Below are 18,561 nucleotides of genomic sequence, written 5' to 3'. Positions count from 1 at the left end.
TTTTTTCTTTTTCAAATACCCCTTGTCATCTTTTCCCTGCATCCATGTCTGTCTCATTCAACTTTAACATTACTTACTTATTCGTTTCTCTTTCAATTATTTCGCCTTTTTCGTCTCCTTTTCGTGTATATCGGTGCACGATAGATGAGGTTGGAGGGGAGGGGGGGAGATCAGGATATTTCGGAAATTACCGCGAGCAAGTAATACATAATTTTATTAAAAAAACGCAATCTTACGTCGGTTGCGGTGAATTTAATTTGATTTTGGTATTTTGTGTTGTTATTGCATTTGTGTATTTTTTCCCTTCTACCGTCTTCTTCTCTGTATGTTTTGGGAAAAAGGAGGTAATTTCATAAAAAGCCTTTTCTGGTTTCTGTTTTTCAGCCAAAGACGTACTTAGTTTAAATTCAAACGACGCGACGTGCGGTTCACTAGGGGTTTTTACAAAAGAGCCTTTGTCAAGTTAATTAGAATTCCAATACTGTACCTGTGCTCGTATTTTTGTTCATTTAATTCAAATATGTGCATATCCGTTTCCTCTTCTTGGTACCAGTTTTGAGGAAGAGGAGGAGATTTTTAATTGAGATTGGATGTCATGAATCTGAAATATAGGCGCGAATGATGATATTTCGGCAAAATTTGAAGAAGTGGTTGAAAATTATGTGAAATACTCGTATCGTTCAAATAATTATGTGAACGATGAAATAAAAGCAATTTCAAAGCATTAAAATCATTTCAAATCATTTACCAAATGCTGCGCTGAAATTCCAATAATATAATTTACTTTCACTGCTCAGAAGACATCTCGTTTTTTCATGGAAAAGGCATTATTTACGATTGGAGGTGTTATGACGTAGAAATGGGAAATTTTTTCAACATTGGTTGATTCTTCTTCATAGCTTATAATTTCAAGTTGGAGGACTTGAATTTTCAGAGATTTTTTTTCATGAAAATCAGCAAATAGGGGAGGGCGAGTTGTAGCAACAAAATGGATGTGAAGTCTCTCTGAAGAATGAAAGTTTCAAATCACGGATTTATTTTTTGTTCAAGTTGAAAGTTTTCACATTTGCAAAAAAAGGATGACAAAGTTGGGCATAATGTCAGAAAATGAGTTTTTAAAGGCCTGATAAAAGGTCAGAGACTCGGAAAGTCAGAAGATTTTTATCTGTTTTCAAAAAAATCAAATAATGTCAGAAAGTCGACGGAATTTTTTTTTCAAGTTTTAAAAAGTCAGAGCGACACTAATCAGCGTCGAATAAATTAAGGTCCAAGAAAGTGATCTCAAAATTTTGATCTATAAATCAGTCAATTTTTAAAATTTCTGCCCTCAGTTCAAAACGAAAATTATTTATAAGTCATGACGAGCTCTCAAAAGATCTGTCAAATGGCAGAATTGCATGTTTATTCGGCAAAATTGGTATTTTTTTCTCAGGTCAGTCGGCAAATTTTCGGTTGCACCCCCCTCCACCCTTTGGTTTCATCACTATATCTAGGGTACTTATTTATTAATCGTTTGAGAGATATATAATATATCTAAGTATACTTTTGTTCGTTATTTCATCATCGATGTTTGAAGCTAATCAGTATAGGATTAATAAGCAATATGAATTTTAAGTTCATTTATTTAAAGAATCGTCGTTTTTCGGGAATTTCTTAATCTAAACAACCAAAATGACAACTAACACGGTTCAAGATATTACATAAATATAATTTACACTAGAATAAATCCAAAATTGTTGATAGATTTAATTCAAAAGCAAAATTTGAAAAAATAATTCAGACACCAATTTTTTCGATTCTATTTTCTTTTTTCCAATAGAAAAATAAGTTAATCGTTATTGTAAAAATTCAAACTATTCGGGTCCGCAAAAAAAAAAAAATATCAAAAATAAAAAAACACTAACGCATTGAAAACGCCCGATTTTGGCAGGTTTTTCACAAATCTACATATATAAAAATGTTGACGAAACGATGAAACGAATATTCGCAATATTCAAATAATTATTCGATTATTACTTTGAGTTTTCAAAGATTTTAGTTTTGAATAGATCAACCAAATAGGTATATACAAAATACTTAGATTGTCGTTGTCGAAGATTTGAATCGTTGAATATTGAACCAGGCAGGTTACAGGTTGGCCTACCTTCCATGGTCAGTGGCCACCTTTATTTTCTGTCAAATAAATTGTATCTCCACTAGGACGAGCATGAACTGTGAATTTTTTCGGATTGATACCCTCGCAAGTGTAAATTCCGCCATCGAACTTCTGAGTGCACATAAATCAGATAAATTAAAATTCACATCGCGAGAAATGCAGAAAGTCGCAATATCAACCGTTTACACACATACATTGGCATCTAGACAAGTAAGACGTGAAGTGTTGCCATTTCTGGTCGATGTACATCTAGCATCAACAGGATAATCTTTCCAATACCACTTTATATTTGAGATGGGTTCACCATAAACGAAACAAGAAAGTTCAAATTTGCCACCATCAAAGGTATCTTGAAAATGCTCGTGAGATGGACGCAAGGGTTCGACTGCTGAACAACAATGACAAATATCGATGTAGGTAAAGGTATATACGTTGGTATTCATGAGTATCTTTTCCAAGATGGCTTTGATTACAGAATAGGTACCTATTAGCCAATGAATACTTACGTTTGACTCCTGTACAATTTAATTCGTCCGTTTTATCATAACAGTCGATTCTACCATCACAGTGGAACCATACAGGAATACATGCTTCTGTTCCTTTACCGCTGCATTTAAATTCTTGAGGTCCACAAGTTCGTGCTGATTAAATTACAATTGTATTCAAATGTGTTATTTAAAGTACATACTAGGTACGTGTTATCTACTCTACTGTTCAGCAAATACGGGTGTAATTATTGTAAGAAGTAAGCAAGTTAGAAAAATTCAGACTTGGAAAGCCAAAAGCCGAAAGCCGATACTTTTTGAGGCAACCTATCTCACGTCAGTTGTAGTATATTAAGTATCATTTTGCAGCTGAAAGTTTTCATTTTTCGATTTTTCAACTTGCTTTTTTATTTTTTTGTGAGTTTTGAAATTTAAATAAAAACGGGTTGATTGGGCCTAGGTATGTAGGTACTTAAAAAAATCGAAGTTCATATCTTTATTTAACCAATGTGATTTTAGTGAAAGAGAATTTTCAATTTCGATTTTTTTCAAATGAAAGAATTTTTTCAATTTTTCATCCAAAAACGGTCATTTTTATCATAGCTAAAAGCTAGCCAAAAACCAGTCGTATCAATTTTTTGAAAACCAAAAGTTTAACTTTTTCTTTTGGTTTTACAAGTCTGGAAAAATGATCAGTGGTGGGTAGATAAGTTGTGTGTAATTCTCACCGCAACCTAGTTCATCTTCGTGATTGGGGCAGTATTTTTTTCCATTGCACACTTGACGTCTGTGAATAGTAGTGCCATTGTTACAGGTAAACCCTTGCACAAAAATACAAATGAAATTATTAACACGTCCGAATTCTCTCAAAAAAGAAAAGATTTTATTTAACCTAAGGTGGTTCTCTCAACAGGTAGTGTAGGTATTAGCTAGGTACATACTTGCATTTGTCTCTACAAAGATGACCAAATATCCCTCATTCGCTGTCGTTACACTAATCTGAGATAACTGCATATAAAAGACCTTTAAATAAAAAATTATTCTTAACAAGTCGACCAGTTGCGGAGAATTCCGCAACAAATTCTACATAAAATGTACATGACATGACGTCATTGACGTCATAGTAAAAAATAATGAATTTTGTGTCAATCAATTCTCCATTATTTTTTAGAAGTTAATTTCAATAATTTAAACAAAATACTCTTGAACTTGGCTATGGCTATTATGCAGGTGCAGGAGAATAATGGATAAAAATTTCCAAGTGAAGAATTGCAGAAGTTTGTTTTTTTCACTCAACATCCATCTACCTATAGCTGGACCCCATAATTTTTTCAATTTTTTTGTACCATAATTAAGGGAATTTTATCTTCTTTCCATTGATACAAATAATTTTTTTTAAGATATGCAAATATTATCCTTCTTTTAAAAAAAGAACTTTGTGATGAAAACTGCTTAGGAAAAAAAGGTGGCCTGTGAGATGGACCTGGGTGGACTGCGATGTGCACTGAGAAATCGATTTGAGTTTTTCTCAAAATCCATCTCGAGCACTTCATAACTTTTTTATGCCATAACAAAAAAATGAATTATCTTTCCGTTGATAATTACACATTTACCAGGGATGTGAGTCAGATCAGAATTTTAGCCTTAACCATAATCTGAGTTGGCCCAAAAATTTTCGTAATTGTAGAAAAAATTGTTATCCAAAAAAAATCTGAAGCAGAACCCTTAACCTGAGCCTAAATGGGTCAATCGTCAATTCTGTCCAGTTATCCAGTTACAGAGAAGTTATTCCTATTCCCTAGTAAAAAAAACACAATGGTTTGTTGGTTTCAAATGAAAATATCACAGGGTATTTCTATTTCTATAGTATTTTGAAACCATTGGTATTTTTTTTATCAGGGGTTTCTCTCATGAATTTGTTTGTTTTTCATTTAAAAATTTCTTTGAATCAAATAATCAATTAGGTACCTAAATAAAAAAAATGTTCGAAAAAAAATTATGAATTTTTCATTTTCTGCGAGCTGAACCAAGGGTGCAAACAAAATAAAATTTGGTCAATTTATTTACATTTTCTACCCATTTTCTAAAACATCGCCCTCCTCCAAAAAAAAGGCCGTCTTCAGGTCATGTAAAGCCCAGCAAAAAAAGTTATGTACCTGAAGCGATTGTTGTGAAATTCGCAAAAAATAGTTCAAAACTTCAAAAGTCATACAGTGAGCTCAAAGTCAAAGGTCGTGTAAAAAATCATATTCTTATCGAAATCTATGAAATGATGCTTCTGGATCTGGAAGCATTGCCTCTTTACAGTCTTTACACATTATATGACGTTTCAGATCAGTTGTTTTCTTTTCTGTTGAAAAATCTGCATATTTTCATTTGTTAAATAACACCTAAGCCGGAAATTTTGCGATTTTATTCTATTTTATGTACCTATTTGCGGTACTTTATGTGTTCAATTTTTTTCAACATCTTTCTCCAATCTCCAATCACCATTATTTCAAGAAATGATGACGATGTATATTGTTTTGATTAATGTATGACAAATTGACGAAAATTTGAAAAATTTAATTTAATTACTCGTATTAATAGAAGTCTCATTCAAATTCAACAAAATCTCATCTTTTTAAAAATGAAAAAAATTAAAATGCCTTCGTATGACGTCAGGCAAATATCAATCAAGGTTGATGTTTTGATGTTTCCAAGGTTTTAAAATGATAGAGGTACTCCGGATCTATTTTCGTGATCCTTGTGAGTTGACATTACCAGTCCCTGGAGTTGTGATTTCTATCAAATTTTAAAATACAATTTTTTCGAAAAATGTAAATTTTCAAAATTAGTGAAGGGCATTCGCACAGCGACTGAAGTTTAAGTATGTCAAAATTAATTCGCAAAAACCAAAAACGACCGTACAATCGGCGCAAAAGGGAGACACAACGCTCCAACTTTTGTGTATTAATAGTTAGATAAAAGTGAGGATCACAATTCAAGTACATAGATCAAAACTCTACAATCATGTTTTCAAATTTTTTGAAAATAAAATGAGTACTTATGACTAGGTAGATAGGATAGGTACTAGGTATAATTAATCAACTTACCAAAAGCGTAGCCGTGAAGATCGTCGTACCACATCCCAACGAACACCAGTTACCAAAATACTGCACTTTAAGCATGTTTTATTAAATCGTTTATCAATGCAAATTACTCGTATTATCACTTATCAGTTTATTGAAACACAAGTATTCAATTCAACTTGTTTCTGGAATCCAATCAGCGATTTTACACGCGTTTATTAAACTTTCTATATACCAGCAAATAAGTTTAATAAAGACGTGTAATGTATTGTATAAGGGCTTTTTTTTATGCTTATCTGTATGAGTGATGTACTAACTGTAACTACGCACTCGCATGCAAATGACTAATAGGAAGTAGGATACACAATTGAGGAGCTGAGAATCAAAACTCACATTTGCCAAAAAAAAAAAAAAACGTTTTATGGCAGATTTGGATATACCGTTTTACACTCTATAATGTGACATATTCGGTTTTTTTGGATCAAAGTCATTTTGGTGTGAAATTCACCTTCAAAACCAAGGGTTAGAATCAAAACTCACATTTGCCATTGGCAAATGTGAGTTTTGATGAAAACTTAGTTTTGTTTGCAAAATTCCATAGGGAAAAGTTTGATAACAAGCTGAATTTTGGTACACGGGGGTTTTTTGATACGCTGAACACGAATTTGGGGTGTCCAGGTGAATCCGGTGTACGCTTCCCCCTTTTTTGTGGACCTTAAGCCCCCAAATTTGTTTTTTTGCGTTTAAGTCTGAAAATATGCAATTTTATGCAAGATTTATGTTTTTTGGGTCGCAGAATACGAATTTGACAATATTTTTTTTGTAGGGGTGGGGGATGAGGGGGTTAGGGGGGCGAGAAATTCAAAATTTGACTATAATGATGTGTGATATGTCGAAATGTATGTTTTTGAGGGTGTAGATCACTAATTTGACAATATTTTTTTTCGTAGGGGTCAATGGTGGGGGCTGAGGGGTGAAAATGGTTAAAAATTCAAAATTTGACTATAATGATGTGTGACATGTCGAAATGTACGTTTTCGTGGTTGTAGATCACGAATTTGACAATATTTTTTTCGTAAGGGTTGATGGTGGGGGATGAAGGGGGTGAAAAATTCAAAATTTGACCATAATGATGTGTGATATGTCGAAATGTATGTTTTTGAGAGTGTAGATCACGAATTTGACAATATTTTTTTCGTAGGGGTGAATTGTGGGGGATGAAGGGGGTGAAAACGGTGAACAATTCAAAATTTGACTATAATGATGTGTAATATGTCGAAATGTACCAAGTATAAATAATTCAACTGAAAGTGAGTAATTTTCATCAATTTACTCGATTTTAGTTTGTTATAAAGTCGTTATAGAGGTTTAATTTACGTTAAAACTCCGTGTTTTGCCTATTCTGCTACATAAATAGGAATAGAACAAATTTTTGCACGTAGATGCACGGGAAATCCCAGGGGCTAGTACTTCAGATAGTGTATTTCAAGATGTCATTTGCCATTTTTGCCCCCGAATGCCCCGGCGACGACAACAGTCAATTATAGTGAAAAATCATGGTGAATTTTGTTTAAATGTTACAAATTTTTTCTTCCAGGGACTTTGACGGCTCTCCAATAGAAAATTCTCCATCCCCCACCCTTCACCTTTTCTACACCTTCAAAAACTTACATTTTGACATATCACACATCATTATGGTCAAATTTTGAATTTTTCACCGTTTTCACCCCCTTCATCCCCCACAATTCACCCCTACGAAAAAAATATTGTCAAATTCGTGATCTACACCCTCAAAAACATACATTTCGACATATCACACATCATTATGGTCAAATTTTGAATTTTTCACCCCCTTCATCCCCCACCATCAACCCTTACGAAAAAAATATTGTCAAATTCGTGATCTACAACCACGAAAACGTACATTTCGACATGTCACACATCATTATAGTCAAATTTTGAATTTTTAACCATTTTCACCCCTCAGCCCCCACCATTGACCCCTACGAAAAAAAATATTGTCAAATTAGTGATCTACACCCTCAAAAACATACATTTCGACATATCACACATCATTATAGTCAAATTTTGAATTTCTCGCCCCCCTAACCCCCTCATCCCCCACCCCTACAAAAAAAATATTGTCAAATTCGTATTCTGCGACCCAAAAAACATAAATCTTGCATAAAATTGCATATTTTCAGACTTAAACGCAAAAAAACAAATTTGGGGGCTTAAGGTCCACAAAAAAGGGGGAAGCGTACACCGGATTCACCTGGACACCCCAAATTCGTGTTCAGCGTATCAAAAAACCCCCGTGTACCAAAATTCAGCTTGTTATCAAACTTTTCCCTATCGTCGTAATTAAAACAGTGAAAAAAAATTTGATTGCAAATCTTGGAGTCAAAACTCACATTTGCCATTCTTTGTCTGGATATTAAAGCAGAAGGGAGCTAGGTGAAAATCAGTCAACACAGGGAATCGTGTTCTAGTAGCGCTATCTAATGATTCATTTTGGTATTATAAGTTTTTTCAACTGGCAACACTACTAACTCAGTTTTTCGCGTTTTTCTCAAAATCGTTTATGGTGGCAAATGTGAGTTTTGATTCTCAGCTCCTCAATTAGATACGTATCTTTTCTGATACGAGGGAAATGTGGCCGGTTCCCGTTTGCGAACCATGAATAGGAAAATTGACAGCCGAAAAGCAACCCGTTTGCGAACCAACCCCCAAAAGTAAGACTTTTGCGAACCACTCTGTTGTCCTTTTGCGTAAATATGATGAGAAGTAGGAGAACACCTATCATATTGCAATTTCGCTCCATTTGAAGGGTAAGATGGTTATCCAAAAATTTCATCTGAAAAGCACCTAAGGCTGAGGTCTACATTTACTTCGAGGGACTTTTTCACATCATGTTTCGGGTCTACGAATGCCTCAGGGGGACTTTTTTAATACTCAGGTCTACAAATGCCTCAATAAGGGACTTTTTCATCGCAATTTTTGAATCTACGAATGTCCCAGGGGGACTTTCTTATACCCGAGACTCGGGAACAAAAACACCCCGCTTGGCTTGGATGCGAATATTCCCCCGGGGAATTTGTAAACCCACGACTGGTATAAAAAGTCCCTACAGGGCATTTCAGGCCCGAATTTCGAGTTCTTATTACACGCTAGGACTCAAATTTTGAATTTTCACTCCCCTCCCCACAGTGTTTTTTTTTTCAATAGGTAGCATCTGTAAAGTGAGAGTGACCTAACTGAAAAATTATGATTTTTGAGATACAAGCAGTTCAAGGCATGTAGGTATACTTACTATTTTTTTTAAACTTCACTTTATGCAAGTACGTAATTGTGCATGGTGATTGACCCATTCCACTCAAGATAGATTCAAATATCATATTTTCCTGCCACAGGATAGGGTCGTCTCATTTTTGTGGGAAAAAAATTTGCAATTTTAGGTCACTCTGCTGTTGAAATCTTCGTTTTGAAATGACCCTTTGAATATTCGTATAAGTTATGTAAAGTTTTGAAAAACAGTTCAGAGATATTGAATTTTAGCTATTGGGGAACGGGGGTGTCCTGAACCACTGAGTTACGTGAGTTATTAGGTAAAGTTTTGTTTTTAAGCCAAAAAGGTGTTGACATGTTTATACCTAACTGGTTGGTATTGGTTCGCAAATGTCTTACATTGGCTTCAATATGAATCACTCGTTCGCTCGGAGTTCATTTTTAATTTGAATCTCGTTGGTTCGCAAATGCGTCAGTTTTAGATCATTAATCAACGCAACAAAAGAGGAATAATAACAATAGGGTGGTTCGCAAACGTCCTACGCCCGGGAAATGTAAACTTTAATTTTTCCACGAATTTGAATAACAATCGACTCGTTTAGTCATACATATTTTATTCCATACCGAAAAAGTATGAGACACTTGAGTATACTTACTGTTTTGAAATGTATACGTTATTAGATGAGTATGTTGATTTGATTACATCTACACAAAATTATTCAGCATAGAATGCTGATAAGAGACAGTTAACGGATAAATTAGTCGACTTTTTCCACATTTTTATTATATTTATTTTACGTTTTTTTATTTTATTGATGAGTATGAAGGAAATAGAAACTTCAATTTTCCACGAATTTGGATATAAATTGACGCGTTTGGTGATATTTTTTTCCATATCGAAAAAATATAGGTGTAGGATACTATGTTACAGTTCTCTGTACTTATATCTAACTGCAGTCCTGCTTTTCGCCAAAAATGGGTAAAATTCTCACTTTTTACCAAATTTGCTGAAAAGTCTCGCTTTTTCACCTAAAATTTCATTTTTCATCAAATATTTCCAAAGTCCAACATTCAAGTAACGCCAGAAAGTGAACAATATTTTTTTCAAGTTATTAATAAAGGCACTGTCATTCGTCGGGTTATCGTTTTATAAAAATGTGTGACATGATAATTTGTATCATGAACTATTTCACACAGTAACCGGATCCCATTCAAAAATATTGTGATTTTTACTATGAGAGTAATAAATTTTACCTAATTTCTAGGTAAAATGTATTTTTTGGCTGAGTAAAAATCACTATTATTTTTGAATGGGGTCCAGTTAGTTACTATACTGAAATAGTTATTTTTATTAAAAATTTTGTCCGTGTACATCAAATAGTTTTTAATAAATCAGCTGTTATAATGACAGTTGTAAATTTTTTTTAATTCTAAAAAATCAATAAACAGGTTTTCAAGAGCAGTAAATAGCTTTTCAAATCGAAAACTGTATAAATTAGCTGTAGGGGCGTGGTTCATCTTCATATCCGGACGGCAGTGGCGGCGGTGGCACGTAGCGGCTATCTTTTACTATCAACCGAAATGTTTTTCCACTAGGACGAGCATGAACAGTGAATTTTTTCGGATTGAAACCTTTGCAAGTGTAAAAACCTTGATCTGCCCGCTGAGTGCACATAAATGCGTAAATATTACATAGATGAATTTTAGATATTAAAATTCACTTCGCGAGAGATCCGGAAAGTCGCAATATCAACAGTTTACATACTTCAGCTTTTGGACAAGTAAGACGCGACGTCTTGCCATCCCTGGTCGATGTACATTTAGCAGGAACAGGTTCATCATCCTTATACCATTTTATATTTGAGATGGGTTCACCATAAACGAAACAGTCAATTTCAAAAGTTTCATCTTCATAGGTTTCTGTTTGATTGACGAATTTGGTTTTGGCCCCTGTTGACAAAATTTTTCAGAATCGTTAAAAAAATCGTCAGGCAGTCGCTAGCAACTTTTTGGGGAGAAATCGGCCGACTAAAATTGTGGTGAGTCGTTAGCAACTGACGAGTCTGCTAACTAGCGACTAGCAATTAGCTGGTAGTGGTTAGTTGCTTGTTAACTACCCACTGCAGATTCGTCAGTTGCCAACGACTGTAAACAACTCACAACAAATGACTGTAAAAATTTCCAGTTGCCTGGACGACTGACGACAAATGACACCAAAAATCGCCATTCATCCTAACCACTAAAGATTTACGCAAAAAATCTGTAGTTGTTAGCCTATAAATCGTTAGTTGATGCAAAAAAGTGGCTCGATTTTTTGATCAATTTTGTCAAAAGGGACGTTTCTTAAAACTGAACAGGAATGACAAACATCGATGTGTGTAAATAGGTATTCATGAGTACTTTTCTTAGGATGGCTTTGTTTACAAAATATTAGGCAAAAAATACTACATTTTTCGGCTGTGCAACGTAATTCATCCGTTCCATCATAACAGTCGACTTCATCATTACAACGGAAATATTCAGGAATACATGCTTCAGTTCCTTTACCGCTGCATTTAAATTCTCGAGGTTCACAAGTTCGTGCTAAAAAAATTACAATTGTGTTCAAATGTGTTATCTACTTTACTGTACTCCAATAATAATAACTTAATCGGTGCAAGCATAGGTATATAAACCTTAATTTGTAAAGTCAGGTTAGGTATCATACGAGCTCACCAAATACCTACGGGTGAGGGCTATCATAGAAGATTAGCAGGTTAGAATGATGCAGACTTGGAAAGCCAATTGGAAGTCAAGAGCCAAAAGCCAAAAGCCGAAAGCCGATGCTTTTTGAGGCAACGCAGGTCATATGTATTTTATTGTGACCAAAAGCCAGTCATATTAATTTTTTGAAAACCAAAATCCAAAGTTGAAAGCTTTACTAGTAAGTATATTTTTTATCGAAAGCCAAGGTACCAAAAACTCAGCTTCATCTTTCGGTTTTCCAAGTCTAGAAAAATGATCTGTGGTGGGTATGTTGTGTGTAATTCTCACCGCAACCTAGTTCATCTTCTTCATCAGGGCAGTCCACCGTTTTATCGCATACTTGACTTCCGCGAATAGAAGTGCCATTGTCACACGTAAACCCTTGGACAAAAATACAAATTATTCGACGACAAATTATTAAAAATAAATACGTAGGTAAGTATTTGAATTCTGCAGAAGAATCAAACACACGCGGAATACGAAGTATTTTTTAGTTCATAATTCTATTTCACTCAGGATATTCCTGAACATCTTCTTTCAACGAATAGGTTTAACTTGAGTACATACATAAGTATACACATACAATATACATACTCGTCTCTACAAAAATGACCAAAGATCCCTCATTCGCTGTCGTTATAATCTGGCAGAACTGCATATAGAAGACCTTTAAATAAAAAATGATTTTCAATAAAAGTAAAATGACCACAATTATTCAAGTACTATAAAAATTGCAATTGTATCTAATCATGTTTTCAAATTTTCTGAAATGATAAATAGGTACCTATACCTATTACATTAATTAACTTACCAAAATCGTAGCCGTGAAGGTCGCCATATCACATCTCAACGAACACCAATTACCAAAATACTGCACTTTGAACATTTTTTTAAAAAAATTCGTTTTCTAATGCAAATTATTAGGTATCAATTTATTGAAAATATATTCAAATCCAACCAGCGATTTGGTAGATCTGCATTTAAAATTATTTGAAGTACAACAGTAACTACTACACACTCGCACGCAAATGATTAGGTATTTTGGTTGCAATAAAGTGCCCTGGAAAAAATGGCAGGGACTCCTACGTTATTAGATATCTATGTGGTTTTTTCATTTATGCAGGAAATTGCGCTGCTCGTGATGTTGATAACAGACAATCGCGTAAATTATTTGACTTTTTCCACATTTTTATAATATCTCAGAGATTTTTTTTTTTTTGATCGGATGGAAATGGAAATTGCATCATTTTTTTTACAAATTTAGATAAAAATTGACACGTGCAGTGATATTTTTCCAACTTTTTTCATATCGGAAAAATACGAGATAAGAGATAGGTACTATTTTGAAATGTACGGTAGATACGTTGAATTTTTCTGTAATATACCTACAGTCCTGCTTGACCAAAAATTGGAAAAATTCTCGCTTTCTACCAGAATTGCGAAATTTTCAACATGTTCTTTCAACCCATGGTGTGTGATATACTTTATGGCCAAGCATGTTTATGCGGTACTTTACGGTTACGTTTGAGTGGTAACACTGCGTCTAGCTCCCACTAGCAACGCCGATGGGCGTGGCTATGTGGCAGAAGCCGAGCCGAAGCGCGAAGCTACGAGAGACTAGAACGTCAGTGTGTTGCTGTGTCGCAACCACTCCGGTCCTGGTACTAGCTACCTGGTCCGGTGGTGGCTGAGCTGTCTCGCTCCTACAAGGTCGCCATCACGCCATCTGCGGTGACTTAGTAGGTTGGTGTGGTTCGCGATTATGCAAGTTGCCAGTCTCGGCTGTGTAACTGGCATAGGGCAATGTGCTATGTGGTCTTTGTCTGATGGTTAATTCCATCACCGTGGCCTGTCTCGGCACACTTGTGTACACTTCGGGGTGCATTATTAGGGATTATTGTCTGTTAGGGAGTGCCACGTTCGTGATTCGTCGTGTTCGTTGCCGGGTTAATGGTATTACATCGTTCGAGAGCTGTGTGTTCTATTAGGGAAGTGCCGTGAATTTAGTGAAATACCTTGTTCGCCTCACAAGTTAAGTCTATTAGGGAGATGCGATAGATTACTGCATCAAGTCTGGTTGGGGAATATGTTTAATGTTATGTTCATAGTGGTGCAGTGAGGGTTTAACGTCCCTGCAAAACGTCTTTTCTGTAACAGTTATGATTAATGATTGATGTGGGAGTTGTCCTTGTCAGCTGGCCCCATCATGACTTTTGAGAGGTGGTTTTGTACCTTCCAGGTAATGGATGAGGATATTATGGCTTAAGTGACATAATACTACGCTCATCACCCCCAGCGGTGAAGCTCTAGTTTCCGCGAGCCTGAAGACATAAGTAGTAGGAGACACACCCAGTAGTAGGAATGCGGGGAAGGTGAGCATCTGAAGCATCGGTGTGGTAGTTAGCAGTTGATTCCTCAACCGCAGGCATCGATTGGTAGCTATTATGTGAAGGTAACGAGTGGATACTTCCACGACCCTGGCTCGGGCAAAAACCCATCACCTATAGTGATATTTCCTAGATCTATTCCTATAGGTGTACATCCAATCCTATTACCATTAGCGTAATAACGATTATTAGTACCTTTACAGGTGTTCGCTCATGTGCCTTATTTTACATAGCCTAATATAATGAAACGCCACAGTTGATAAATTTGAAAGGGGGGCAAGTCAGTTTTTTTGATGTATGTACTTATGTACGAGATAAGTTGTATTGTAATTAGTGAAACTGACTGAAGTGCTGGCTGGCTCACAAATGCGGGAGCTGGCTCTTAGATTGCTAAGAGACACATCGGTTAAACGCTTAGACATTTCATTCCTGCGAAAGTCGAGTTTGATGTTATAAGGGTGCGAAACCCGACCGATCCGATGCGACACAGGCAGTGAGGTTATCGGGTAATTAAATTTTTTGGTCATTGTCGTCTTCGAGGTCGTCACGCTGCTTGAATTTATTTAGTACATTTTGAAAGCACAACAATCTTTCTCTCGAGAGAAAGAGAAAACAAGTCGAAAGAAAGGAAAGAAAGGAGAGAAAAAGGAGTATATAAATTGCTCGGGTAAGTTCAGTTGGCACATGCTGAGTGCGTATCAGTATAGAGAAAAGCTGGGATCGGGGTTTGCCAGTTGCCTGCCTTATGTTTTCTTTCAATGTCACCACCAACTATCGAAAGTAGTCGATTTTCTATTGTCCGAGTAGTCGTGTATTGCATACTGACGTCGACGTATACATGTACGTATTTAAATCCCCGCCGTTAATATTGCTTTTCGCGGCGAACGATGGAATTTATCACGCTGTAGGGTTTCCATATATTATTTGCTTGGTCAATGTACTGTGTGCTCTTAAGGGTTTGGGGATTTTTTTTTTTTGAACGAACGGACAACATGAAAGTAAGTATGCTGGATTGCTGATGTTTTTAGTGCTCGTGGGGTTGGGGTTTTATTAATGGTCGTTCGTGTGTGAATTGAATTCCTGGTTTGAACGAATGATTTGTTAATTAAAGCAAACTAGTTCGTTGGTGGTGAACGATTTCAGATTTGTCAATTTGAATGAATTTGTTCACGGACGTTAATTTTTCAGTCGTTTTTGGTAGGTAGTAAGAAATGAATTAGTTGGGGGTGTGAAGATTTATTTTGAATTTGAACAAGCCCGAAGTTATAATGAACGAAATTTATAAGATCGGTTGAATCGTTCACGAACGTTATTTTTTTTCTCTATTTTTTAAAACAAGGAATCCAGTGATTATTATCTGAAGATTCATTAAGAACAACTTGGTCGGTGATTCAGATCAATAAATCGGACTGAATCGTTCGCGAACGTCAATTTTTTCCACCGATTTTTATCAAAGCAGAGAATTATCTGAAAATTTGTTTTCAGCTACTTGGTTGGTGATTCAAATCGACCCTACATCAAATATCAATTATTCATTATCTGAGGATTCATTTCGAAGAACCGAATCAGTGATTCAGATCAATGAATTCGATCAAATCGTTCGCGAACGACAATTTTTTAACTGTTTTTTTTTAATACAAAAATCAATCAGTGATCATCTGAAAGTTCGTTTTGAACGACTAGGCTGAATGAATGATTCAAACCAACAAATTCGATTGAATCGTTCTTGAACGTCAATCCGAAGGCTCACTTTGAACCACTCAGTTGGTGATTCAAGTCGACGAATTTGATCGAATCATTCGCGAACGTCAGTTTCCGAAGTATTTTTCGAAATAATGAAATCAACCGATTGTTAAAGCTCAAGATTTATTTTGATCATCGGAATCAGTGATTCAGATTGCGGAATTCGATCGAATCGTTCGCGAACGTCAGTTTTTTTGATGACTTCTGAAACAAAAATCAATTAGTTATCCATCCGTCTGATATGCAATTCATTTAGAGATGACTGATTCGAGGCAATTGATTCATTCGAATCATTCGCGAATGCCAATTTTATTAAAAATGGGGTTAATCATCTACGTATGTACATAGTTTGTTGATGATGTGCACGTCTGTAGATTCATTTTGAAGAACTAAATCTGCGATTCAGATCAAAGAATTTGATCGAGTCATTCGCGAACGTGAATTTTTGTCAAGTGGTTTTTGAAACACCGAATCAATCAGTTATGATCTGAAAATTCATTTTGAAACTACCAAATATGTACTTTGACAAATTTTCTACCAATAGCCTGATTTCAATTTTTTTTTGAAAATGTTCCTATGAAAAATTTGATTTTGTTAGTGTATGTATGTGTGTGGGGGGTGGAGGGAGGGGAAATGGTCGAGTGGAGAATTTTCTGAAAATTTGGTGGAAAAAGGTAGTGAAAAAATGTAGTTTTTTTCAAAAAAAAAAAAATTGTCACTGGATACCATGATCAAGTATTAGTAATTTTCAATTATTTGGGAGGGGGGGTGTTCAATTTGACAAATTTTACTTATGACACTTTCTACAATTTTGACAAAATCATTATTCAATTTTGAGAACTTTTGATTAATTCTTGGTATTTTGCAAAATTTCACTTAAATGAGAAATTTTTTCAAATATTTGAGTGATTTTCGCAATTAGTTGTGTAAATGTTATGATTATGATACTTTATTTGTGAATATTCATTTCTGGCTCTTTATTAAACATGGAGATGGTCAGAATTCTTACTTTAGCTTTCGACCATTATTATTTCATGTATCTGTTGATTGATCAATAATTTTATAACCAACTAATCCACCTCAATTTTTCTTTGTTTCAGGTTAGTACAATTTCCTTCCAAAAATGATAGAATATGAACTCGTGTATGAGAATAAGTACGTAAGTAATTTTATAATCCTTGTGAGAAGTTACATAAGGCACTTCCACACCTGTGACCTTTTATTTTCAATGGCAAATCAAAAAAAAAATCTAAAATCACGGAATTTGATAATTAGCTGAAATAATTCTCCATCAGGTATGAATTAAGGTGATCTGATTTTTTGAATACGAATTTGGAAACAGTAGATCGAATTTTTGAGTTCGCAAATGATTTTGATTTTTAATGGATTTTTGAAAAATCAAACTCGAGTTAAAAATAGACAAAAATCCAAATATCAAATAAACCCAGAGAGCTGAAATTTGGTTGATGCCTTGTTTTCGACCCTCTAAGTAGATTAGAAATGGTTTCGAACCATTTTGAGTGGTAGTTCTGGAGCACCCTAGCAGATTTTTGGAAGTTGAAATTTCCACAACATGTCACCCAATTGAGTTGTTGAAATGAAATTTACTTAGTACCTATGATATAGTTAGAGGGAGAATTACCTAGATGGTGGGAATAGTTGTATTTTATTCCTACTGGACTGGGACAATAATTATTCCCTAAGTGGGGAATAATTACCACTTACCTGGATAGCTAGAGAGATGATATGGGTATAGATAATTCGTCCTAACTAATCACGTATGTACTTACTCTAATAATAATAAAACACATTCGTGATGACTACTAAAATGTTTTTATTAAATATTAGTTACATATAAGAAGGTACGTAGAGGGCAATTACAAACTACACAATTGAACATAATGAAATGGTCAGGCGCGTTACCTGCCACTTACAACCTGGATAAATATAATAATTCCAACCATTTACATATCAAGTGAGTACCTAATATGTGACGCGGCACAACAAAATCGACCTTCGGACTGAAAAAATTATTTTTCACTTTTTGACGGATTTTTGGTCCTCGGACATTCAAAAATCATTTAAAACCACCCAGAAGTCCCTATGATTTGCATAGCTCCATATACATAGTAATTCAGTCAGAAGTGTGCTCATTTTTTTGATTTTTTTGATTTTTTAAAAATTGTTTCATTATTTCAACTTTTAAATCGACCTGGAGGCGAAACAAAGCGTTCTACGAGAAAAATACATGGAGCAAAGTTGTAGAGAATTAAATTTCCAAAAACCTATAAGAGGTTTATTTTTCTCCAAAATGCATAGTTTTTCCGTTTTTCTCAAAAAACAGAAACGTTATCCAAGACTATGTTTAGCTCAGTTTAGCCGGAGAACGTGATTAGAACGCAAGCGCTTCCGCTAAACGAGCAGAACTGGACTGAAAACTTTAACCCCCCCCATAACTCAAAAACTTAATTTCAGTTCGAAGGTCGATTTTGTCGTGCCGCGTCACATATGTAACTGATCAGAATGTCACAAATAATTGAGGTGTAGTTACAATTATTACGAGTTAATTTGGGTAGGTCTCATGAACATAATATTCCTACTTCGACTAACTCAATTAATTAATATTAAACTATAATTAATTGAGGGAACCATCAAGCCCAAATAAGTATTTCTCAATACTTACCAAA

At 35.0% G+C, this 18,561-nt stretch overlaps 2 protein-coding genes across 2 annotated transcripts in view; one reads left to right on the top strand and one right to left on the bottom strand.

Annotated features, from left to right (window-relative positions):
- LOC135849512 (G-protein coupled receptor dmsr-1-like) overlaps window positions 1-18,561 on the top strand; it is a 387,918-nt gene that overhangs the window by 75,659 nt on the left and 293,698 nt on the right. The gene's annotated exons all lie outside the window — the stretch shown is intronic.
- On the bottom strand, window positions 10,295-12,859 carry LOC135848944 (basement membrane proteoglycan-like). Its single transcript, XM_065369047.1, has 6 exons — window positions 12,556-12,859; window positions 12,339-12,411; window positions 12,033-12,125; window positions 11,448-11,582; window positions 10,765-10,949; window positions 10,295-10,662 (listed from the first exon to the last, which is right to left on the bottom strand). The coding sequence occupies exons 1-6, from the start codon at window positions 12,628-12,630 to the stop codon at window positions 10,495-10,497; spliced, it is 729 nt and encodes a 242-aa protein (XP_065225119.1). The 5' UTR covers window positions 12,631-12,859; the 3' UTR covers window positions 10,295-10,494.

Source organism: Planococcus citri, chromosome 5 (assembly GCF_950023065.1).
Source record: "Planococcus citri chromosome 5, ihPlaCitr1.1, whole genome shotgun sequence".
In the NCBI taxonomy this organism is placed as follows: domain Eukaryota; kingdom Metazoa; phylum Arthropoda; class Insecta; order Hemiptera; family Pseudococcidae; genus Planococcus; species Planococcus citri.
This window is presented reverse-complemented; position numbering and strand designations above follow the sequence as displayed.

What these genes read in the sequence shown, in the direction of transcription:
- LOC135848944 (XM_065369047.1), bottom strand. Translation starts at nt 12,630, where the DNA reads ATGTTCAAAGTGCAGTATTTTGGTAATTGGTGTTCGTTGAGATGTGAT. An exon ending in AGAAGATGAACTAGGTTGCG is followed by an intron (nt 11,583 to 12,032) that starts GTGAGAATTACA and finishes TAATTTTTTTAG; the next exon opens with CACGAACTTGTGAACCTCGA. An exon ending in ACGTTGCACAGCCGAAAAAT is followed by an intron (nt 10,950 to 11,447) that starts GTAGTATTTTTT and finishes TTTTGTCAACAG; the next exon opens with GGGCCAAAACCAAATTCGTC.